The sequence below is a fragment of the Pyrgilauda ruficollis genome, unplaced genomic scaffold (assembly GCF_017590135.1).
Source record: "Pyrgilauda ruficollis isolate IOZ18807 unplaced genomic scaffold, ASM1759013v1 scaffold62, whole genome shotgun sequence".
NCBI classification, from domain to species: domain Eukaryota; kingdom Metazoa; phylum Chordata; class Aves; order Passeriformes; family Passeridae; genus Pyrgilauda; species Pyrgilauda ruficollis.
The window spans coordinates 2,989,839-3,014,568 of NW_024527933.1; the positions used below are offsets into that span (position 1 = coordinate 2,989,839).

General features: G+C 45.3%; 1 protein-coding gene across 1 annotated transcript in view; it reads left to right on the forward strand.

The window, feature by feature from the left end:
* The window catches only part of SCAI (suppressor of cancer cell invasion), a 38,537-nt gene that overhangs the window by 876 nt on the left and 12,931 nt on the right, over nucleotides 1–24,730 (forward strand). The window contains exons 3-12 of the mRNA XM_041483868.1: nucleotides 10,866–10,997; nucleotides 16,911–17,006; nucleotides 17,613–17,699; nucleotides 18,242–18,340; nucleotides 18,987–19,083; nucleotides 19,842–19,940; nucleotides 20,559–20,711; nucleotides 21,526–21,627; nucleotides 22,186–22,287; nucleotides 22,904–22,982. Coding sequence (XP_041339802.1) covers nucleotides 10,866–10,997; nucleotides 16,911–17,006; nucleotides 17,613–17,699; nucleotides 18,242–18,340; nucleotides 18,987–19,083; nucleotides 19,842–19,940; nucleotides 20,559–20,711; nucleotides 21,526–21,627; nucleotides 22,186–22,287; nucleotides 22,904–22,982 — 1,046 coding nt within the window. The remainder of the gene's footprint in view (nucleotides 1–10,865; nucleotides 10,998–16,910; nucleotides 17,007–17,612; nucleotides 17,700–18,241; nucleotides 18,341–18,986; nucleotides 19,084–19,841; nucleotides 19,941–20,558; nucleotides 20,712–21,525; nucleotides 21,628–22,185; nucleotides 22,288–22,903; nucleotides 22,983–24,730) is intronic.

Below are 24,730 nucleotides of genomic sequence, written 5' to 3' on the forward strand. Positions count from 1 at the left end.
GGCGGGGGCGGGCGGGAGCGGCGGCGGCTGCGGGCGCCTCAGGGCAGGCCCGGCGGCGGCGCGCCCCTCACCGCGGTCTCGCCCCCGCAGAGCTCCGGGCCCGGCGGAAGAGCCCCGCCGCGCGTGGGAGCCCAGGTAAGGCGGCAGGTGCGGGCGGGGGCCCGCGGAGCATCCCCCGGCGGCGCGGCGGGTCCGTGCCCGGTGCCGCGGTGAGGGGCGGCGGGGGCGGCAGCTGCCGCGGCCCGGCGGTGGCGGCACGGGGCCGTGCTCGCCGCTGTCTTTGCTGCTAACGGAGGGGAGGAACACGATGTGACACGTCTAACGCTTAGGCCTGGGTTGGCAGCGTAGCTGGAGGAACCACCCGTGCGACCCCCTCCTTATGAACTTCTCCGTTGCCCGCGCTCCCTTCCCGCCCGCGGCGGGCGAGGCTGCCGGTGTGGAGCGGCCGCGGCTGCCGGTGTGGAGCGGCCGCGGCTGCCGGTGTGGAGCGGCCGCTGACAGGTAGCGGCGTTCGGCGTCGGCGGACGAGCCCGCTGGGGTGGAACGTTGCTGGATTTTACGGGAGCAGTCTGTGCAGTGCTGGGTACCCAAGCTGCCGGTTTGGTGGCATCGTCATGGGTTTGTTGTGATTTTAAACTTCCGTCGCAGCGGTCCCCTTGTCACCAATTTTTATTTGGTTTGGTACAGAGAGGTGTCTTGGACAATGGGTGACATGAGACGCCCTTGGGGACAGAAGCTGGATGGTTGTTATGTTGTGTCATCCCCTCAAATTTCTTGCCTTATAAAAATGTCCATAACCTGTTAAAACATTCAGGATCAAGACTGCAGGTTTTCAGCGCCAGATCTAATCTCCCACCACAGAACAGGACCTGTTTTCACCAGTGTCTGAGTTGCACATCTGTCATTTAATAACCAGACTCCAAGCTTCTATGCTTTAGCTCTGTCTGGGCCAAGCACTTCTAGTCCTCCAACCTGCAAAATGGACCCCTTAATATAAAATAAAAAAATCTGGATTTTGCACGAGCTATCCAAACACAACCTGTAATTTATGGCATCTTGTCCAGCTAATGCAAAGCAGCGCTGTGGGACCACATGAAGACTAAAATGTGAGTGAGTCTCCCAGAATATGTGTGCTTCCCTCTGCTCCTGCAGGCAGCAGGACTGCTGCGGTAGCAGCCTTTGCAGATCATAGAAAATCATCCTGGAATGGGTCTTGCAGTGAGATCTGCAGGTGCAGTTCCTGCCTGGGGTCTCCTCACCCCATCTGACCCCGTGGTTTTAGGTGGTTGTGCTGTCCCTGCCATGGTGGAGGAAGCACTTTAGGAGCCTGGTGCCCTGCTGGGGATCGTATGTGTAGAAAAAAGAGGCTTCATTTTCAAATCAGATTAATACAGTCTCATTCAAGATGTTTGGATGAATTGGACCACGATATATGTTAAATGAAAGAAAGAGTGAGTCACTTCACCATGAGCAGAGAGCGTTATTCTCCAGTCATCCTGGGCTGCCAGAGCAATACAGACAGTCACGAATGTGATGGCCAGCTCCTTTAGTGCAGGAAATACAAAAACCATTCACAGAAACTATATGGAGAGAGGGAATATTTTGTTATTCTACAGAGGAGAATGTGATCATTGTTCTGCCTTGAAATGTAGCTACAGTACACTGTCAAAATTCAGTTGGCAATCCGTGTCCCTTACAAACCAGGGAATATTTTATCACAACGATGTCTAGCTGGGCTTTGCTCTATGTGTAGGAATGATACCGTGTTCTGTGCTCTTTTGAGAAAGTCGATCTACAAGTGATAAAGATGCTGGAAGTGCATTCCAGCAGGACGAACATGAAGCTCATTGTTAATCATTTCTGTGTCCCTGTTTCATTTTGTGGAGGGAAGTAATGAAAACGGAGCGTAACGATTCCAAACATCGAGAAGCTTCTAACCCGAGTCATTGTGCATCGGGATCGGGTGGTGCTGTCCGTGGCCTTGCAGGGAGGGCACAGGTTTGGGGAGGTGGGAGCCGGGGGCTGCAGCTCTCTCCTGCTGCTCCTGTCACATGATGCTCTGCACAGTCCCCTGCTCGCACTGCAGCTGCCTCGCAGCCCTGTGCCACTCACATCTCCCCTCTTCTTGCATCACTTTTATTCTGGTTTAGCTCTGTTGGCGTTAAATGGAGCTGTTGGTGATCTGCTGCGGCATAGATGGGTAATGGGAATTCATTGGATTATCTGGACACGTTACTTTTGTTGGCTTGTCTTTTATTCTGCTTGGTGTGCTTTGGGTAAGGAGGGAAGATCTCTGGTGTGAAAGTCTGTTCTGAGTGGTGGTACTGCCTAAAGAGCTGCAATGGAGCTGATATTAAACAAAACCCCCAACACCCCCACTAGTCCCCTAAAGCACAGTACAGCTATTGGATTCTGACCATAAAAACCTGGATGTTGATGTCTTTTTACACAGAACTTTACACAGTTCTCATTTTTTCATAAAAATGACTGCTTCCATTGGAGCAATCTTGGGAGGAGGACAACCAAGACTTGTACATGCAGATTTTATAATAATTTTGTTTGGTGTTCTTGCATAAGAATGTTCTGCAGGCTTGGCTTTTATAGCTAAGCTGCACTGCTGAAGCACAAAAGCTCTGTTCAAGATAGGTAGTTTTTAAAGAGGCTGGAAACAGAGGTATGGTATGGAGCATGTGTTACAGCAAGAGGAGACAGTTCATAAGGAGTGGACCAAGTTGTGTGTGGGAGCTGCACTGAGGGTCAAATGGAGGTCTGGTTCTGTAAAGTATGTAAGGAAGTTGCCAACACAAATATTACCTTGCAGCTCACATGTGCTGAGAGAACGCAGCACAGCCCTGCAGCAGGGATGGAGCAGAGCAACCATCAATCTGGTTCCCTGAGGATGTCAGTCAGGAAAGGAAGTGTGCGGTGCCAGAAAGCCTGGATGGAACTGCAGGTTTAGAGGACTTGTTGTTTGAAGTATTTTTAATTATTGCTATTAATATAATAGAACACAGACTAGAAGCTGAGGTTTTGAAATATAATTAAAGCAGAAGTCAGCAGAGGGATTTCTCTGCTGTGAGGCAGAGGCATGGCTCAGGAGCAGTACCTGCTCAGGAAGGTGAATTCCCAGAGTGGTGATGCTCTCCATGCAATTCCCCAGTGTGCTGGCAGCTCCCACCAAACACTGGTCTGGAGGGAAGAAGTGAACCGAAGGGATCAGAAAGCTTTCCCAAGCTTGTCCTGCACTCCCTTTTGTTGGAATACAGTTCCAGTTGGAAGGCAGCCACTGGCACCTTGGCGAGGATGGGAGCAGGCTGCAGAGTGTGACGATAGCTGCCCTCCAGCTCGGGCACTGGCCTCAGCTGCCATTTGGGCCAGCCAGTAAATCATTTGGCTCGCTGGGAGGAAGCCTCTCCATCCCACTGCTGCACAACGCAGCTCCGTGTTAGCTGTTTCATTTCAAATTAATGAGTGTTACATAAAAGAGTTAAAACATCAGTTGTTGTCAGAGGAAAGAAAGAAAAATCTTGTAACTGGGATGCTTTTCAGGAACTTGGCTGCTGGGAAGGCGAGAGGCATGTGCTTTTCCACCCTGCTTTAGGTGATGGCTTAGTTCAAGGGGGCCCAGATTTGGCTCAGTCAACAGTTGTGTTGGCGTCTTGCCATCGAATGTGCATAAAATGGAGCTGACTGCAATTCCCTCCTCACTCTAACATGGAGGGGCAGCCGGAGGGACCCGAGGCTGCCGTGCCGTGCCGCGGCTTGGCTCGGCTGTGAGGGTTACCCTGGGATGTGCAGTCCCTGCAGCACGAGCTGTTGCATTGTGACTGGCTCGCTGCTTTCGAGTCCCTGGGTTGTATTTTGGTGTCTTGTCATAACTAATGCATTTCAGCCCTTGTTGTGCCTGTGCTCCCAAAATCTCTCTCCTTTCTCACAGTGCCTGGTGTGCTTTTCCAGATGTAGGAGGTTCGTCTCCCATTTGCAGACTCTTCCTATGATTCTGTGGCTTATGCGCATTGCCACAAAATCGAGATAAAACACAACTGGCATTTTAGCTGCTCCAAGAACATTGTGTGTAAATAAACCACTAAATAGTTCAGCCTGTGAAATGTAAATACACACAGCTCGCTGCCACAGCTGATGGTGTTTTTCTGTCTCCCTTCTACCCTCCCACCTCTGCCAAGAGTGGGCCAACCTGATGGGTTTTTTTCTCTTGCTCTTTCATACAAAGCAAATGACTGCTAAGTACCATGTAGGTGGTATGCAGGCACCACGACAGATTCATGATTTGAATTTGGATTAAAAGAAACACTTATGTCCTCTTCCACATTGCTTCTGCACCCTCTTCTGGAGATTCCTAGACTCTGATGACCCAGAAATTCTTCTTTGGTCTGACTTTGAGCTTGAGCCTGTTTTTAATAGCAAACCAGTGAAGTCAGTAGAAGAGCAGAGGCCCAACTGTGATGACATTTTTAGCCTGTGCCCTTTGTTCATCCTATACACAAAAGGTCATGAACTGCAGTGAAAGAGGGATCACAGAGGGCGCAGAACAGACAAAGCTGGAACAAATTGTCAGTGGCAGAAACATAAAGAAGAGAAGCGAAAGTTTTGTGTTCTGAAGGCGATTGAAGGCCACGTGCATCCCATGGTGAGATCATGTCTCGTGTGTTCAAAGTGAGTCCGCCCAGAGTGAATTCAGAGGAGTCTGCTGCTGAGGTGTGGCTTCCATGATCTCAGTGTAGGAGGCAGGAAGGGACTGCACGGTTTCCATGGCATGATGTTAATGAGCACCTCCGCATGTTTCTGAGAGGAAGGATGCCAAAACTGCAGTTCTGGATACAGACAGGTGTGCTTCTAAGCAATAAAGGGATTTTTAAATACGTCTGTAACGTACAAAAAGCCTGATTCTACAGGTGAAGCACTTACTTGAAGTTAAAATAATGGGATTGACGCTGCATGTTGTATTTTCAACTCATTTGACTCAGAACGGAGTTGAATTTGTAGTGTTGCCTATTTTCCTACAGGAAGTCATGAAACTGTTCCTGACAAGATTTCCCACGTAATGCAGAGATGGCAGCTCCCCTTAACTCTGAGCTCTTCTTGTGAGGCTGTTTGCAGATCTTCTCATCTTCTGATGTTCTGAGGAAGGAATTGTGCATTCATGTGAGGGTAGTAAACTTTCAGTTTGCGGTAATAAAATTTGTGTAACTTGTATAACAGTTCTTGTGTAACTGAGTGCCTGCTCTCTGCCACTTCCACTGGCCACAGCAGAGTGCAGCTGGGGAATGTGCCTGCGTGGGTTTATCTTGTTTTCTTATTTATCCCCTGCCCGCTCCTTTCCCTTTTTTAGGAATGCAATTGCACGGTCAGGCTTCCTCTTTTTTCTTCTTCTCCAAGCAGCTTTTCAGTCCCTTGTCTGATGTAACTGTTGTTGTTCTTGGGGGAAAGGTCCTCAAGATTATCTAGTGAGTAGTTTTCACAAAATTCAAAAGAAGTTGAAGTAATGTGTTTAGTGCATTTATTAAAGGGAAGGACAGACAGAAGAAAGTTGTTGTGTTGTAGGAAACATCTGGCCAGCCCCTCAGAATGTGTGGAGCCCCAGGGCAGTGGCAGCTTGCCCTGTGCTGGGGAGAGCTGGATTTATTGGGATGCAAAGGGAAGGATCAATCCAGGTCGATGTGGGACCAGGCTCCCTGTCCCTGTAGGAGCAGCTGCTGGCCCTGACTGCTCGTGCACAGGAGTGTGGGTGTGTTCATACACAGGCTCACTGGGGTTTGTGTCTTTTTATTATTTTATTTAAGTGACTTCCCTCTTGCCTAATCTTTAGAGGTAGCAATATTTTTGCAAGTTAGCTCTAAAAATGTGTACTTTAGTAGGAAAACCAGTTTCTTGGAGAATTCCCAGTAGGAGGTGGTTGCTAGACCTAGTTACATTTGCAGGTGATTTTGTCAGCCACGCTGTAATTTGTATATGAAGTCAGTAATTCATTTCTCCTTAGTGCCCTTTGAAGTAAACAAACATCCAGGCAGAGAGAACATGATTTAACCAACATTATCAGTTCAATACAACAGCTGCTTGTTTCTGTTTCTTGAGCTAAAGTTGCTTATCATTGTGGCATTCAGACAAAGGTGTCCCCAAAGCCTAGGCTGTGTCCTTTTCCTTGTGCAGCCCACGTGCGTGTCCACAGGTCACTGAGCAGAGCTGGGACTCAAACGCTCGGGTCGCTCTCTGAGCTGGCCCTGGGCAGTGCTGTCCCCCGGGACTGAGCCTTGCCAGGAGCTCAGGTGTGGGCTCAGCCTGCTCCCAGATGCCTCCTGCAGCATCCAGCGAGCTGCTGGAATAGGAGCTGGATATGTCTGGAAGAGCTGCAGCCACTGCAGTGCAGACGTGCCCTGAGGTGAACAGTGGTGGGGGTGAGGAATGTCTGTGATTGCTTCCAAATTTTACTAAAAACCTTGGAATCGTAAAGAAATCTTTTCCTCTCTGCCTACATTTTGTGAAGAAATGGTTTGATGTATAACTGCTCATTGCCATTCCCTCTGAATTCCTGACTCCAGCAGGCTGTGAGGTTTTCAGTGCCTGTCTGGGGGAATTGCTAATTATTTATTTCAGCGTTTCTTGGGCAGAACCGAGTGGTGTCTTGGGAACTTCAGGGCAGTGGCTCTTGATGGAGAGTTAGGTATTCTGGCAAGAGGAATGAATTTGGTTTCTAATGCATTTTGTGTTGTCTGAGGCTCTGTCAGGACTAGCACTCTGAGCAGATCACATGGAAACACACAGATGGTTTTCCCAAAACGTGCAGTATAGCGTTGAAAGAAAACATGAGACATGAGTGTGCCAGCCTGCAGAAGAAAAGGACAGGCAAATAGGGAGCCAAGGTAGGCATCCTGCTTGGTGAAGGTAAGATTGGCTGGTTTTTGACAGAGTTTTGAGACATGATGTTTCCAGGCTTTGTGTGTGGATGATCAGGAGGTTAGTTTTATCTGTGTTGGTAATTTGCAGATAAGAAATAGATACCAGCTGGGCTTCTGGCTTTGTGTCACATCCCCTTTTGGCAGTGATGCTGTGGGAGATATGTCAGGATGAAAAGTGGAAAGAGAGCTGGTCTCTGACTCAAGGTTTGACAGCTTTAAAATCCTGATAGACTGGAATGTGTTTTCCACCATTGGTTTCTGTAGAGAGCAGTTCTAGGAACATCTTAGTTTGGGGAAAATCCTGTATCAACAACATAGATGAACAAAGTGTGTTTGCTTTTGGTTTTTGGTTACTACTTGTCCCTCTAAGCAGGGAGTGGGAAGCATTTGAAAACCAGTCAAGGTTCCATAACTGAGAAGAAGTGATGGCTTAAACAAAGGCAGTTGAGTTGTACTAGTGCTCTGTCAGGAGGTCAAGGTGCTACATCCAGGAAACTGCTCCTGATTCTACCTGTCCTCACTGATAGATGAGCTGACAGACCCCTGACATCCTCCTGTGCCCTCAGGTTACACCGAGGCTGCACCTTCAGGGTGTGAGGTTTCCTGTGTGGGGAGTTGTGACCCTCCCCTTCCAGCAGGCAGCTGAATGGCAGCTTACAGTGATCCTGGCTATGTAGCAAATCCAAGAGGATGTAATGCACTTATTGAACATATCCATGCTGGACTTGCATTGCCAGCTTGATTTCCCTGACCAGAGCATTCCCTCACGGCTCACGGAGCCTGCCTTGCTTTGCAGGCCTGAATCCCAGGGCAGGGCCAGTGGGGAGTGCATGCCATTAACTTCAGCACTCTTTTTCCCTTCCAGCTAAGCCTGGAAAACCTTAGCCAAAAGACAGCAAACCACAGGGAAGTGGAGACGTGTGTGATGTAAGTGACATCTGACTTTAAAAATACTGGCCAGCACCGTGAAGCCTCTGTCCCTGTCCCATGTCCCTCCTCTGCTGCCCTTCAGCTCCAGCTTTAGCTGCCATCCTCTGGGGTGTCTGTGAAGCTCTGCTACCCTGGGTGCTGTAAATCCAATAATGTATTGCATTAAGCAAACCTGGAATTGTGTGTTCTGAGAGCTTGTAGGGAAGAACCTGGCACACCAAGTGTGGGGCTTGGCGAGCATGGGTTTTCTGCCTTGTATGGCCTGAGGAGTTGGCAAAATCTTTGAGAGAATAATAAGTTCTGCTGGAAGCCACCATTTTCTGTCTTATTCTAACAGTCTTTTAAACCAATGTTTCAGTGTCTCCTTCTGCAGACTCTGGAGAGCATTTTTTTAACGCGTTACTTATGAAAAATTGTCGTGCAAAACAGCCCAACAGTTTCTTTTGCATGAAAGAAAGCAAAAAGCATCAGAGAACAAGAAATTAAGTAGGTGATATTCCTAGTGTAGTTGGGCTGTCAAAACTGGGAAAACTGTCTGTCTGCAGATGAGCAGGGATCCATGTGATAACTTCTAGTATCAAAGGGAAGGAGAGGTCCCCGTTGTGGATGTGCTCCTGGTTGCTTTTTATTTACATTGTTCATTTGGAGCTGAGCAGTCCCTTAGGAAAGGGCCATGTCAGGAGCTGTATTCCTCCCTTTACTGTGCCCACTTGCTGTTCTAATAATAATTCTCCCTCCTGTCTGTACTGCTGCTGCATTACAACACAGTCCTTAGTGCAGGAGCACCTCCTCCTCTCCCGAGCTGCTCCTGATAGTAGCTCTTCCTTTGTACAGCACCAAATACCACCCCCTCCAGAGCATGATAAGCCAAAACCAGCTCATGAAATAACTAATTTTATTTTCCTTCTCTGTCAGCTGGAAAAGCCAGCTTCACATATTTTTCCAGCCTTCCAATACCTTTCACATTGGCAGGCTATGGATTTTCTTGTGTATCTTTTATTGATTGCATAAATGGCCTCTTCACAGTGAGTCTGGTGAACTCCTTGCATGTGATAAGTACTTGGTTTTAAACAACAACCCAAAGCCTAGCTGGTTTTATTTGCCTGTGCCCGGGCTGACACAGTTGTTGGCAGTGGTTGGGGTTGTTGGGTAGTATAACTTAAGGGTGATGTAAAATAAAATTCACTGCAATGAAATTAAAAGACTGATATCTAGATTGTATGAAACATACTTTGCAACTTAAGCATGCTCCTCGATTTTTGCAAATGTGTCTGAAGCTGCTCTGGAGTGCCTGGACTGCCACGGTGGAGCGCAGAACCTACGGGCTCGCTGCAGGATTTAGGTCACCCTTGCTGTGGAGCACACAGAACCTGGGGTATTGTCCCTCTTCCTGAAATTCCTGAATCACCTCCTGGCTACTTCTGACATGTGTTTTTTAGGTCTCCCTGTTCACTCCAGTCTCATATGTTGGTGCTTTAAGTGCTTGGTGTTGTTCTGTGCTGTGTAAATGTGAATGTTTGGAGGTTTCGGGCACAGGCTGGTGCTCACAGTCCTTCTTGCCAGGCTCATGCCAAAGCTCGTGACATCTGGGTGGTATGTTTTGGACTCTGGCCCCCATATTGCAGTTACCTGACAATATAGAGACACTTTTAACCTTTTTCTGGAGCTCTTCAGCAAGTGGTTTGTGCAGTGCCCCCATGGCCTTGCACTGGTGCTCTGGTGGGCTGTCACTTGGTTGTGTAAAAACAAGTTTATGTGGGCTGCATCTTGTCTAAACTGGGGAATCATGAGACTGCTTGCTTGGCAGGATGGCCCTCTAACTTACCCCAAAAAGCTGGGTGGAAACTGCCAGTTTCTCCTGTGTTTGTTAGGCATGAAGTGTTTGTTCAGGAAGCATTTCTGAAGCCTCTTTAGTTATTATAAAGGATTTTTTGGTGACACTTGCTGAAAGATGCTTCTGGGTGCTTCCTGATGGCTGGAAAGAGTGAGCTTTGCCATTTCCTGGCTTGGACTGGGACATGTAGGCAATTGTTTGTGCAAATAGCATCCAAACAGAGGTGCTGCACAAATAGAAACCTGTTGCTTACCAGAAACACACCAGAACTGGTGGAGAAGCTGCTGGAAGTAAAAGCTCTGCATGTGCTCAGTTAGAGGTGTGTTTATCTTGCACAAAACTCCTGAGCATGGCAGAGCTGAAGAACCTAGCAGCCATTTCCAGAGATGTTTCGTTGCTGTTTCTGCTGCAAAATCTGTAGCTCTTCTCAAAAGGATAATTTGGTATCTGTGTATGTTTGGAGTAAGATTTTTAAAAGCTGCTCTGCCTCTGTAAGCTTTCATATTCCCTTACTTACTCAATACTACAATTATCTACATTATATCTTAGTTTTTTGTTCAGGTGATTATTCTATAATATAACATTTTACTCGTATGAAGAATAAAAATGGATCTGCAGGTATCTTTGTGGGCAGTGCAAGCCATGGAATTAAACAGTCATGAGGATGCAGAGTGGAAGGATGGTAGAGTATTTTTTAGCATTCTGGCTAAATTTGCCTTTTTTAGCAATAGGAGCCATTGAGCTACAGTTTTCAGCAGTTACAGAAGAAAAGGAAATGTAAAGAGAACTGAGGCTGGTCTCTAAATACAGCTGTAGGATAAATACCTTTGCAGAAGGCAAATTTGGAGAGGATTTCTTTGTCCAAGTGTGAAACCCAACTGCTGTTTGTGCTACAGTCCTTTCGTTGTCAGTTTTGTGTTTGTGAAGACAGTCCTCAGAGTTATTTTATTTTGTGACTATTGTACCACTGTTACTTTTAATTTTGCTCTGTTAACTAGTGCATTGTGCAGTAATTGGTCCCATGCCTTGATTCTCAGCTGTTTTTTTAATGAGTCTTGGGGAGAGTAACCTGTGGAGAACTGCATGCTCTGTGTTACATCCCCATGGAATTGAACGTGCGTCTCAGTCTGGATGAGTTCACAGCAGCCGTTGATTTTTGAGTAATATGGCTGTTTTTATCTTCCTAGGACTGAGCTTGCCCTAAAAGAAACCATGTCATCAGGGGGAGCTGAAGATGATATTCCTCAAGCAGAGAGAAAAACGGTGACAGACTTTTGCTACTTATTGGATAAATCTAAGCAGCTCTTCAATGGCTTAAGGTTAGTGGATTTTTGACAGTATTCCTTCAGAAAAGCCTCGGAACTCACACTGCAGTATGTGATGCTGAAGTCAGTTGTACAGTGAACATTTCAAACCCAAACCCAGTATGTTTGTTTAGGAGAGAATAATGCACCTCTGTATGGGTACTTTTGGACTGTGTATGGAAGAATGTTTGTAGGAGCAGAGGTTCCAGTTAATAGTAAACTAGAATTTGGCAATCCCATTGAATTGATGTGATTATTGCTGAAATGGTGTGTTTGAGGGCCACAGTTAAGGATTAGGTGTGACTGTGCAGTGCACAGCATGCAAATGCAAACCACTACTGTCTCCATGGAAAAAGAAAGGAACGAGGAGGATTTTTCTGAGAGGGAGGAAAGGAGGAGAGGGAATATCTTTGGCGAAGAAATTTAGGAAGTGACAAACAGAAACATCAAAACCACACCCTGTATGTGCCTGCTGAAACAAGTGCTTAATCTGAATTGTGGAGAAAGGTAAAATCTACATTTATCTACTAAGCAGCTGCAACAACAGCTGGAAAATCCAACTGGGTTGTCTGCAGGGGAATACACGTTTGGACAGTAATATGGATATCCTGTTTATATCAATATATGCTGAGTTAAACAGCATGTATCCAAAGCTGCTTTATTTCTAAGCTTTGCTGTAGAGTCTCTTAAGTAACAGGGGTTTGAGCTCATATCTGGTTGGCAGTTCAGCCTCTTACTGGTCTCTGAGTAATGCTGTATGTTTGGGCCCTTATAGCTTGCTGTTAGTCAAACACAGATGGTTAGCAAAGATGCTTTTAATTCCTCCGCCCCCTGCTATTGATAATCCTTTCATGTGCTTTAGAAGTTGATTACCAAATCCAAAACAAACACTTTGTGCTCCAAAATCTGAATGGCAAATGGGCAATAGAGACAAGGAGTTCTTGGTGATAGTGTTTGACCCCCCATGAAAGACAGTCTAAAGCAAAAGGGCCGAGATCTTGAGACCAGGATTTCCAGGACTGTATATGACATTACACTGGCTTTCTGATAGATTTTGCTTGAAATTTTGGCCTGAAATGCACACAGTTCATGTGTGGCTGTGTGCTGCTCCAGTTCAGATCAGAGAGGTGGCAGAGAACCTCCAGCCATTCTGTGCCTCCTTTGCCGTGGAGGGAGGGAGTGCTTGTATCAGATTTCGAGATGAGAGATGGAGTTTCTTGGTGTATCCATGGTACTTTTCCAGAAAGAAACCTTCTTGTCCAGCTAAATGAAAAGAAAATGGAGAATACCTTTGGATGAAGTATGGCAAATAAATGTAGAGATGGGATTAAGCAATCAGTTCTGCTGTGTGAAAATAGGAATATTGCAGAACAAGAACCTCTGTCCTTACTGTAACCTGGCACAGTTACTTCTTACACTTGACCACCATTTCACCTCTAAGACCTGTGATTCCCATGGGCATAATGACAGGATAAAGCAACATTATAATTCTCAGGTATCTGCTCTGTTAGTGCTTGTTCTCTGGGGAGTTCACCTGGAAATGTCTTGGCAAGCATCCCAATTCTTAGTCCAGTTGCTTCATAATAAATGCATTTGATTCATGCCTGAGACCTTCTGTTTTGAAGATGATGACAGCCTTTGCTGCTGTGTTTTATGCTCTTCTCTTGCCCCTACCACATTTCATAGAAAAGAAGTGATGGAGGAGGGAGAAGAGAGCAATGATTTCCTCCCCAAAACCTCCTCTGGGCACTTCAGCTACAGGGAGCTGAGCCTATAGCTGTGTTGGCAGCTGCTTAGCTGTTGCTGCTGCCAAAAATTGCAAGGGCTCAGCCTGCCACGTCTTTGTTTCAGTAGCATTTCCTTCCTCTCTTCCCAATACAGATGCCAAATACAGCATTTGAGGAAAACATATGATGGTCTGCCAAGGTTGCTGCTCGAAAGTGTACTTTGTGCTGTGCTCCAGTGATAGCATCTCCTGTGGCCATGCCTGCTAGGATGACCCAGGGGGGCTGCCTTCCTGCTGTCTCTGCCCTGGGCTATAAGTTAGAATAAAACTGCTAATGAATTATGTTGCAATGGCTCTCTTCTCCCCTTTCCCCACTCCCACTTGCTTTTTTCATGAAAAAGGCTGGGAAGAGGGAGGCTGTAAGGAAGCAGTTTGTCATGGTGTATTGTCACTGGTATTATTTTCTTTTAAATGTTAAAAAGAGCTTAAATGTGTTCAGTATCACAAAGAAGCCTGGAACTTTAAGGAATTAAAAGATTTTCAGCAACTGTATTTTAGGGAAGTGATTGTCCCTTTGTACTGGGCACTGGTGAGGCAACTGGTCCTGTTGTGGGCCTCTCATGGCAAGAGAGACACTGAGGGGCTGGAGCATGTCCAGGGGTGGGAACAGAGCTGGGAAAAGGTCTGGAGCACCAGGAGCAGCAGAGGGAGCTGGGGGGCTCAGCATGGAGAAAAGGAGGCTCAGGAGGTACCTCCTGGCTCTGTGCCACAGCATTTTTATTCCACTGCTGCTCAGGTTCTGGGAACAGGAGCCTGTAACTACTACAAACCCATGAACATAAAAGGAAATTGTCTCTTTTTATCACCTGTCAAAACTGTGAATGTCTTTAAAGCTTTGAATGTTAAACTTACAGTTATTGTAGCCTTCCTCTTTGAAGGGTGCTGCTGAGTCTCTGTGACTTTGTCAACATCTTTAATGTCCCTGTGTGACAGCTTCCATGTGGTGCTGGCCAAGCACACCTCAGCACCTTTAATTGGGTTTCAGCCAGTATTATCTGGCAGCATGGCTGAAATGAACTCCTGACAGAGAATTAATTATGAGCACGTAAGTAGTGCTGGTCTTTGTGGAGACAAAGAGTACAGTAAGAATTGGATAAAATTCTGGACTGTCTGTGAAATTTGAACATCAGCCACACTGGTGCAGCAAGAGAACCAGTCTTGTGTGCCTAGTGTGAGAAACCCATCATTCTAGGACATCAGAGTTTGTCTTCACGTCCCATTTGGAATGTTCTGAAAGCCAAGGAATTGGAAATGGTTTCCACTTGTTGTTGCAGGCTGTTGTACTGTCCTAAATCAAATCTCCAGTCCCTCTGCATTTGGATTCGTTTGGTTGCCCCTTTATCCCTCCTGTAGTGGTGTTCAGCCAGAGCAGTGCTGAGCCAGCAGCCTGGGCTGGGCACACCCCACAGGAAAACCTGCTGCCTTTGTCTCTCCTCACTGCTCTGGTGTCCTTCTGTAGATCTGGAAGCAGCAAAAAGTCTTGTCATGATATAGGTCTTGAGCTCTCAAGTTGGGTGTATAATTGCTTCTGGGTCATGTATTCCCTGTCTCCTTTGGTGGCAGCAGCTGTGCTAAAAGCCCACTCTGCAATCAGCCGAGTTTGGGATTCTTTTGGGCTATTTCTCACCAAATAATGCACGTCCCCATGTTCTATTGAAAAAACTGCACTAAATGTCCTCTTTTGCTTATGCATCCGTTTTCTGGCAAAATTTCTTGGTACATGGGAGCAGCATGTGTGATGTTCGGCACAGAGCAGTAGAGGGATGGCAGGAAGGGCACCTCTTTTCTGCAGAAAGCTGTAGTGAAACCACAGTAATGTATTGTCATAAATGAAGTTTTATTACAGCCATGTCAGAATACTATCAAAAGAACAAGTGCTACTGTCTGTTTCCATGGAGATCCTTCCCGTTCCCTGGGGAGCCGAGGAATCCATGGTGTTGTGCAGCTATGCCAGCTGCAATTAGGCAGGCAGGCTGCAGGAGGAATATCCGTGTGGACAGGCAGCAGTGGCTGCAGACAGCAGTGCCAAACACACGGGCACTGCCCTGGCAGAGGCTTCTGAGAGCACCTCTCCTTTCCTCACACTCGCATCTAACACAGCGCAGTGAGTCGAGCTGGGCTTTGTGTTTAGGGTATGTTAGAATGTTCGGGCTTGTGGTGAAGGTGGGTGTGTTAATTAGCTCACTGATGAGGGATCAGTGCATGAGCATCATCAGCACATGCCTGCTTAATTCTTAGTTTGTGCAGGTACTGGTGTTTGAGAGAAGGGTGTTTGCTTGGGTTAGTTAGGGTTCTTCAAGTCAACTTGTTAATTCAGGCATTCTATAAGTTAGTGTCAGGGAACTTTGATTTGTATAGCTTTTAAAAAAATTATCCATTTCAGTGTTGTTTTGTAATTATATATTTTTTTGTATATATATTTTACCGTTGAATCTTATAGATGTGCTAATTAAATTAAATTAAAGCTGCCTCTTGCTGTGTCAGAGTCTGTGCTGTATCTTGGGTGTGTGTTTGGACAGTGCCTTAGCTTCTTTTGTTTAGCTAAAATGTTTACATCTATTACAATGAGACAAGGTGGTGAATTGTTCCTTGCAGAAAATGCTTTAAATTTGCATGTGTTTGTATCAAGCTGTATTTGAATGAAGATGTTGGTACCCTGAAGCACATATTTATATTCCTGTTTACCCCTTGCTACACCAACATACATTGCAAGATTTTGAGCAGCCCATTGCAAGTTTGAAGGGATTTTTTTTTTTTTTTTTTTGTAAAATCCTGCCCAGATTCTTTGGCATCTTCATGGAATATGAGCACCAAGTACTGGAATGCTTTTCCAGGCTGGTAAGAGCTGTAGCTGGTAAGGGATTCATTTTACTTGTAGTAGCTGAGCTAGGTCCCTTCAAGCTGTGTGGGAAGTACAGTTGGCTGGCGAGCAGAAGAATATTAATTTCCTTTCCTACCTCGGGTGCTGTTAAAGCAATTACAGTGAGCAGAAACAGGCCAGAACGCTGCTCTGAAATGGTGTGTACTGCTCTGCTTCTCTGCCTCCTTCAGAGGACATGGCAAGGTTTCCTAAAGGTGGTGCTTGGTCTCTACCCTCCAGGCTTGGGTGTGGAATGTGCTGCTTTTCTGTCTGCTGAAGGTAGTGCATGAGCCAGCACAGTGATTTGAGAGAGCATTCCTTGTGGAAATCAGTCTTGAATCAAATGAAAGAGGATTCTGTCTTGGAAAAGCTGTTCTACATCCACTTACAGAGTTGTGCACCTCCTTTGAATGAGCTGTGGTGTAGATGTGTAGGGAACGTGGGACTCAAGGGTTTGGTCTGCTCTGTTGCATTTATTTCAAGGTTCAGGTCACTCCTGGGAGATGGGAGGAGTGAGGGTTGAGAGCACAAATGTTTAAAGCCAAAATCCTTAGGAATACATCATAGTTGTGGGGTGGAAATATGGTGGGAATAGCACAGCATGGAAATGGAGGGGAGGTGGGAGAGCAGAGCTGAACTGGGTTGGCTGACTCACCTTGTAGCACTGGAGACTGACAGGAAAAAACAGAAGTTCTCAGGTTGTGTCGTGTCACTAGCTGTGAGTGAGAGGGTGACAAATGTGGTGTAACAGAACCCACTGAGCACTGACTGTGAGCATCCATATGCTGGCCTGGCCTGGTGATAGTGGGGCAGTGGTTTTGTTGGTGATGTCATAGGCTCTGTATGAAACACGGCCATATCCGTTTGAAAAAGATTATTTCCCTAATCAGTAACAATAAATATTATCAGTCTATATCAACTAATTTCCATCTGCTTGTTCTTGGGTAGGGTTTTTCTGTATTATGATATTTTAAGGGTCCAATTTGTCTTTCTGTGCATATAACCATATAATTACTTCCCTTCTAGCAAAATTGTAAGCTATTTTCTAACACCTGTTGCATGTAGGAACATGATCATTTCCTATTTGGAGAGATCCAGTAACAACAGGTTTTGAGAAACTCTGGCAATCATGGTTCTTGTAGTTCTGGGTGCAGGCAGAATTCTAAAGTATGTCAATGAATCCTGAACAAAGCAGTTCTGACTTTGACATACACGTGCTCCTGTCATGTTGGGCTGACTGGATTCTGCTTCCTAATTCTGCTTTTGTCACTGTCTCTTGCAGGGATTTACCTCAGTATGGGCAGAAGCAGTGGCAATCCTATTTTGGGCGAACATTTGATGTTTACACCAAACTCTGGAAGTTCCAACAGCAGCACCGGTAAGGAAATGTTGTAGGCATTTGTGTTGTGTGGGTTTAAATGCAGCTTTAATCTCTGGAATGCCCCGAGCCCAGCTAAGATTGAGATTTCACTGTGCTGTTCAAGCATGAAGGGAGGGAACAGCAGCTTCCTGCAGTGCTCACAGTCTATTGAATTAAAATGTTGCAGAGTGTTCAGTGTGACTTTTTTAACAAACCCTTTTGCTCTACCTGAGTGTGTGGTGCTTTAATTTCTCACTGAGGAGGTGATGGATTCTGCAGAGCAGAATCTGGAATGGTGTGAAGTCTCTTGCTGCAGCGTGGGCTCTGATCCTTCACACCTTCCTCTGGCTGCATAGTCTGAGCGTTCTCCTGGGAAGTGGTGACCTTTTGTTGTGTGTATTTTGTGCAACACACTTATGTCTGGTTCTGGCAAGTTTATGCAAGATAAATGTCCCTTGTTGTGGAGTTTGTGTGCTGCTGGCTCTGTGAGGGGCTGCTGCTGGCAGTGCTGCACCAGTAATGAAAGCTGAATTTGGCCCTGCAATGGCTCTTTGTCTTGTCTGGTGGGATGTTCTGGGAAGTTTGGGAATCCTTTTAATCTTTCTTTTCTCTCTTGCGACATAGACAAGTATTGGACAATCGGTATGGGTTGAAGAGGTGGCAAATTGGGGAAATTGCTTCCAAGATTGGGCAGCTCTATTACCATTATTAGTAAGTAAGCACAGAAGAGGATTCAGTGGGCAATGCAGGGTTAGTGGCAGCTGCATGCCAAATGTCTGGATGCTCAGTCAGGAGGAATCAGTGTCTGGGCTGAGTCCCAGTGCCAGTTTGTGAATGAGGGCCCTGGGGACTGCATGGGGTGCTGCAGGGAAGGGCCCCTGTGAGCCACATTGCTGCTCACACTGGTACTGCCCAAGGACTTCTCTCCTGCCTCCAAAGGGTCTTCCACGTGTGCTGCACTGGAATGTTGTGCAAAAGTGTGATTTACAAGTTTGGGAGCTTAATGTTCCTTTAAGCTGTTCAGTGACCCCATCACCTGCACGTGTGGTGCGAGATGGGCAGCTTTGATTGTTTATCTGAAATGGGATCCAAGCTCTGACATCTGCCTTCCCAGAGCCAGAGCCTGGCTTTCCTACCATGGCACTTGAGGAGGGAGTTGTGCCACGGGGGCACAGGCTGGCTGAGGGGCAGGAAGGGAGGTTTGGTGTGGTTTTCTCTCCGAGGCAGTGAGCTGATGCCCTTGTTCCCCGCAGCCTGCGCACCTCTGAAACCAGCTATCTCAACGAGGCTTTCTCCTTCTACTCAGCCATCAGGCAGAGGTCCTACTACTCCCAAGTCAACAAAGAAGACAGGTATGTCTGAATGGAGGCCCTTGTTTTTTCAAGACTAGAAAGGTGTGTGGAAGCAGCAAGGAGCTATAAACTGTAGGAGCATAACTAGGATAAAATCCATGTTATTGAAGGAAGTTTCTTTTAATCCTTCTGCCACTATTGAAAAATTCAGGATAAATAAGAGCTTTGTTGTATAACTGGAAGAATATTCTGTTACCTGGTTCTGGAGAGAAGGCTATTACCCGCAAAGTTTTGTCATTTTAAATCCTGAGCAGTATCAGTGCTGGGAGCTAGAATGCTGTGGGTGGGAGATGGGTCAGCTGGGCTGGAGCAGAGGAATCTGTGTGATTCATATCAGGCCTTTCAGGGGAACAGCAGCTCATACTGCAGTACAGCAAGGCTTGAACAGCCAGCTTCCCATGCCCCTGTCAAGTAAGGAGGCTGTTGCTTTCTTAAATTATTTTTTATGTCCCTGTACTCAATTGTAACTAAACATCCAAGCAGCCAGGTGGCTATTCATCACCACATGAGCTCAGTCAGAACTCTTAATCTGCAAGTGTTTAGCCCTGCTGTGGTCTTAAACTCCTCCTCTCCCTTACCCCTGTTACCTGCCTCAGTTCTATTTTAATCTCAAATTTGGCTGTGGTGTTTTTGTTGTTGTGTCTAGGCCTGAATTAGTGGTTAAGAAGCTGCGTTACTATGCGAGGTTTATAGTGGTTTGTCTCCTGCTCAACAAGATGGATGTTGTGAAGGACCTTGTAAAGGTATGCTAAAGTCAGGATAAAGGTGCTGAGGGGTGGGGGGTTGCTGATCCTTGCTTTTCTAGTCTATCTGGCATCCAACATAGGGAATACCTTCTGTGATTCAGACATTTAATAATGACACTTCAGGATCAAATGATTTGGTTGCATTGTTTGAACAGCAAGTAAAAATATTCCAATAGCTGCAGCCCAGACAGGGAGGTGCCCTGGAAGTGCAGCAAAGGAACAGCAGGCTGCTCCCCACAGCATATGCTTCCCAGCCCCTCTGACAACCTCGCTTCAAGCAGTTCCTGGGCTTGACAGCTTTGTGTAGGTTGCATTGCTGTGTGTGTCACAGCTCCCTTGAACTGCAGGCTTAGCTTAGCACAGCTAAACCAGCCACACCATCCCCTTTCTCAAGGTATTTAAAGTTACTTGCAAGCTGAAATTTGAGTCCCTGGTATCCATAGCTTATGGTAATAACCAGTGACATAGCTGTGAGTGGGATAATTATACTTAACTCCAGATATTCTTTGCATTTGGATCTACGTAAAAGACAATTTGCATTGCCAGAACTCAGTGTAGCATTGGCATTCTGTCTGCTGAACGAGCGCGTTTTGGCTGGCATGTTAGTCAGGAGTGTGCTGCATATGTTCTCAAGGAATTTATTTATTTATTATTCTTAAAGGCCAGCACAGCTAACCAAATGTAAGGTTGCTTGACTGCCTGGTAAAGTCTGGTTTTAGGACTGACTGTGTCTGTCTCTGAACTGTTTACATCAGGAGCTGTCAGATGAAATTGAAGACTACACGCATCGTTTCAATACTGAAGATCAGGTGGAGTGGAACCTGGTTCTTCAGGAAGTGGCAGCATTTATTGAGGTGAGAATACCACCCCCTATAGTTGTTTCAGAGTTTTCTGTCTTGTTGATGGAAGTGTTGCTGTATCACCCTGTAAGTGAGGGAAGCAGGTGTGCCAGTGCAGGGACAGTATGCCTGTCCCATGAATCACTGACACGTGTTCACAGGAATATTTAAATATTGCCAGAATGGGTGGCACCATTATCATTCACTCTCTCCTTTGCTATTCATTTCTACAAAGGGAAGGCACGCTAAAATAGGAAAACTAAAGTTATTATGACTGTAGGAGTATGTAGTTTATTTGGCATGAATTTGTAAGGTTGTTGCTGACATTTGACTCCTCAAGCTGAAGCGGAGTCCATGTCATTGGAGGCAGTATGCTTTTCTCTCATTGCTGTACCTTCATGTGCTAGTCCCATGTATTTCTTGCAGTCCCTAAGAACTTTGCTTTTCCATCTGGGAAGGCTTTACCCTCTAGCCTGCATACAAATATATAAATACATGTGTGGCAAAGTAATTTAAAAAATCTGCCTCATTTGTGAGATGTTTATTGTAAGTGCCGAGACCTGTGGACTTCTCTCTGACTGCAAATCTCTATGCTTTCCTGAATTCTTGATTTATTCTGGTTGCTTTTTTTAGGCAGACCCTGTCATGGTTTTAAATGATGACAACACCATTGTAATCACCTCTAACAGGCTTTCTGAGACGGGAGCTCCGTTGCTGGAGCAGGGGATGATAGTGGGACAGCTTGCTCTTGCAGATGCGCTCATTATTGGGAACTGCAACAACCAGGTAAAGGAAGTTCTGGGCACCTGGGTTTGCATCTTTGGATCCCCCCCATGACATCCCTTCTGATCATACAACTGAGATTCCAACAGAGGAGAACACTGAAATATTTTTATTGTGATAGTTGCAGTGGTAGCAAGAGGAAGAGGGTTCACAGAAATAAGACCTAAAAAATGAAATGTTAGGTATTAGATCTGTGGTACTGACCTCTTATTGTTTATAATCAACATGTCAATTAAGTAGACAATTGATTTTCATATACTGGATTATTTGTAACAACATTCAAGCACGGGAGACCTCACATCCAGAAAAAGCTTGACTTGAGCTTTCATATGACTCACTCCAGCTTGTACAACTTCAGTGGCAACAGGAAGAGGTTTTCAAAAGACATTCTAGGTCCTGTTTTTAGATGATAATGATAGTGAAGTTGTACAAATTTCATGGCTTCTCTCTGGGCTCTTTTCAGGTAAACAAGGGAGTTATATTTAAACTCCACTTCATCTGTCTTTGTCAGATTTTGTCTGAATTGATAGTACATTTCAACACCTGATTAGTACACATCCCAGAGAAGCCTGTAATTTGGAAGCAGGGGTCTGCAGTGCAGTGACTTGGCCTGATAGATCAGTAACAAATAGACTTTGTCTTCTGTGAGCTCTTCTAGAAGTCATTCACAGCTCTTCAGAGACTCAGAGATGACACTGACAGATCCCTGAGAGAGAATGGTCTCTCTGGTGTGCAGTGGAGTCTCTCAGCTGGATAATTCCAGAGAAATTCTGTTTAATGTGTATCTGGCAGAATAAACTGTGTGACTCTCTTGCAGGTCAAGTTCAGTGAACTAACAATTGACATGTTCCGAATGCTGCAAGCTCTGGAGAGGGAACCCATGAACTTGGCATCACAAATGAACAAACCTGGAATGCAGGTCAGTTCCACTTCAGTAACAAACGTGGCAACACATCTCAGCTGGGTTTTTTGTTTGGTTGATTGCTTTTATGTAGTGTACTCCTTCAGTATTGTCACTGTGAAGAGCAGGTTGGTAAAGGTGGTGTAACCTCCACTAGAAATTAGTGAAGAGTAGTTCAAACCCGTGGACTCATCAGATTATTAAGTCATCTGAAAGTTAATGCCCCCTTCAGAGAAAGCATCAAGTGTTCTGTCTGGGGCCAAAAGAAAATATGAAGATTTTTCATTTATTTAATTGAAATGAAGTGTGAATTTTGTCACTCATTTCTTGGGTGATACTTGAGAGAGTAAGAAAGATTTAGTTCACGAGTTTCAGTGAGGGATAATGCAAAGTTCTGGTTTGAATATTGTGCATCTTGCTTTTCTATGTAGTAGGAAATGCAGAATGGGCAGACCATTTGTGTGGGTAGTGTGTTGGAGCATTCTAATAAATAGAAATTTAGAGTGTTATGAAACTGCTTTGGTAATATCTGGTTGTTGGGGTTTTTTGAGTAGTTTTGTTTCTTTCTTTTAACAGGAGTCAACAGAGAAACCAGCCAGGCGGGAAAACCCCCATAAATACCTACTTTATAAACCAACTTTTAGCCAGCTATATACATTTTTAGCAGCATCATTTAAGGTTTGTGAAATCGGTGAATTTATTTGTAATAAAAAAATATCCAGGACTGTTTATTAGACTGAATGAAATGTGGATCTCCAGTGATGTGGAGAACAGAAAAATCTTAAGAGTATTCTTTGATTTCATACCATGCCAAGCACAAACCAAAATCAGGGAAGTGCATCAGGAGTTGTTGCTCTCGAGCACTGTACAGCTGCTGAATCTCCAGTCCTGTATCCCATTCAAACTGTAAACAAAGCTTCCCCTGTGCATTGTTTGGGAGCTGGGGTCTGCGTGGGTCTTGGCAGCTTTTGGGTTCCATGTCTTGGAGAGCCTCAGATCTGGATAGATAGTGAAAGAGTCTGTGTGAAAGCAGATGCTTTCTCAGTGCTGCTTGGAGCTCTGATATCAGCCTAGAGGTTTCAGCTCAGCCATTTCACCAGGTGACACTTTTGTTCTGTTGGAAGGGGTGTCTGTGGTGGGGCAGGGCCAGTGCATGCTCCAAGAGCAGAGTGGAGGGGAGCCACAAGCAGGAGTAGCACAATTATAACAGTGTGTTTATGGAGGTGATGATTCAGTATTAAAATAAACTTGTACCTTTCTTCCCTTGGCCCTGGTCCCCCTGTTTGTGCTGCAGGAGCTGCCTGCCAACAGCGTGCTGCTGATTTACCTGTCTGCCACGGGCGTGTTCCCATCAGGTCGTTCGGATAGTGAAGGTACAATAAAGGAATGCTCCCTGTCATGAACAGGGCTTGAATTCTCCTTATGTTCCAGGACAAGTGACCAAGAAAGATGTCACAAAGCTTCTTTTAAAAGACAAGTCAATTCGATTCTCCTGTCTGCTTAGTAAGATAGCCTTTATTTTCCACAAACAATAATTAAATCTTTGTGTTTTAATTAGTGTGCATTAGCCTGAGAACTTTTCAAAGGACACATCCAGTTTCTGATGCATCTGAAGTATTAAAAGCCTCCCAATTTTGAAGACCACGTGGCTCAGCTGATGCATCAGCACAAAGTTCATAAAATGGCTCCGTGGCACTCTGTGATTCTTTCCAATGCCCAGCACCAGGAGAACGCGTGGCCAGGACATGGGTGGTGGAAGGACTCAAGCAGCTGCAGGGACTGGTCTATTTGCACGCTCATTAACCTGACAATTCAAGCCCTTCTCATGATTTTTGACAATTCCCCTCACCTCACCCTCCTGTTCTTTTCAATCTAGCAGAATATTTGGATGCAGCTGCAATGTAAAAGCTGAAAACTGGTTGACTGAAGTAAACACGGTCCAAAGATCTGTTTATATAATTCCAGAAAAAAAATGAAAATAACTTTTTAACATCCTAAATATTGTAAAAAACCTCATCTGTTTGAGACTTGCATTCCTTTATAAGATGCATGCTTTGTCCTCCCCAGTGCATGATTTACAGAGCTCTCAAAATGTTAAAAGAAAAAAAAAAATCCCTGTCAGCTTTGGACAGTGGCAGTGATTTTTTTAAAATACTTTTAACATTTTACTTCTTGCTGCAGCTTGGTGATAGGTCCTAACTGCAGTGTGTCCTCTGAAGCCTGTGGTGTGTCCCCCTCTCTGCATGTGTTGTTTCAGCTTAAGACCTTGTGGCAGAGGCATCCAGGCTCAGTCCCCTGAGGAGCTGCAGAGCCAGCGTGCAGCTTTCACCCAGTGAACCATCACAACTGCATTCTTTTAATAAGGTGGTGTGGTCTGCACACAGTTCTGCCTTATTAAAGGGGAGAGCAGCTGCAAGTTGCACTGTGCATTGCCTGCAAGCCGTGTGTTTGGCAGACCTTGTGGGGTGTTTGTAACAGTGCTAAATTAATGTTTGTCCTGTTCCTGATTTTGTATCCCCAAAGCTTCCCTTAAATGGAAAGGCGCCTTGTATCCAAACCTGAAAAAATTGCATTTGCTGGCCAAATGTGGGTCAGCCAAGTCTGCAAATGTATGACAGAATGAGGAAACCCTAATACTTTATTTTACTAAAGTTAGTGACATTTCATACCCATACCAATGGCAGAAATATTTCTTGGTATCTTGTGGGATTTGATATTTTTTATAGCCATTGCTTTTCTGTTTGCTCTACATCAGACATTCAGGGGGTAGTTTTGCAAATTTTGCAGAATATTCAGCTTACAGTGGGAACACATGTCCAGGGCGTGTGCATGTGAAAATTGTGAATTCTGGCTTTGAAATCTTAAAATATCTTAGCTACAGATTAGAAATCTGGCTAAAGCTGTTTTGTCCCTTTGTCATTCTCTGAGTTCTCTCTTCTCCCCTTTGCAGTGTTAGAACTGCAAATGACTGTAGTATTTCTTGGGGTTTTTTATTAATTTAGCCTTACATTTTAATCAAATTCTGAATCTGGAATATGCAAACTCATACAGTAATTTTACAAAGGTATTGATTTTCCTGTATCAGACGTGTAATGGTTTTAATCTTTTATCTCTATGGTGT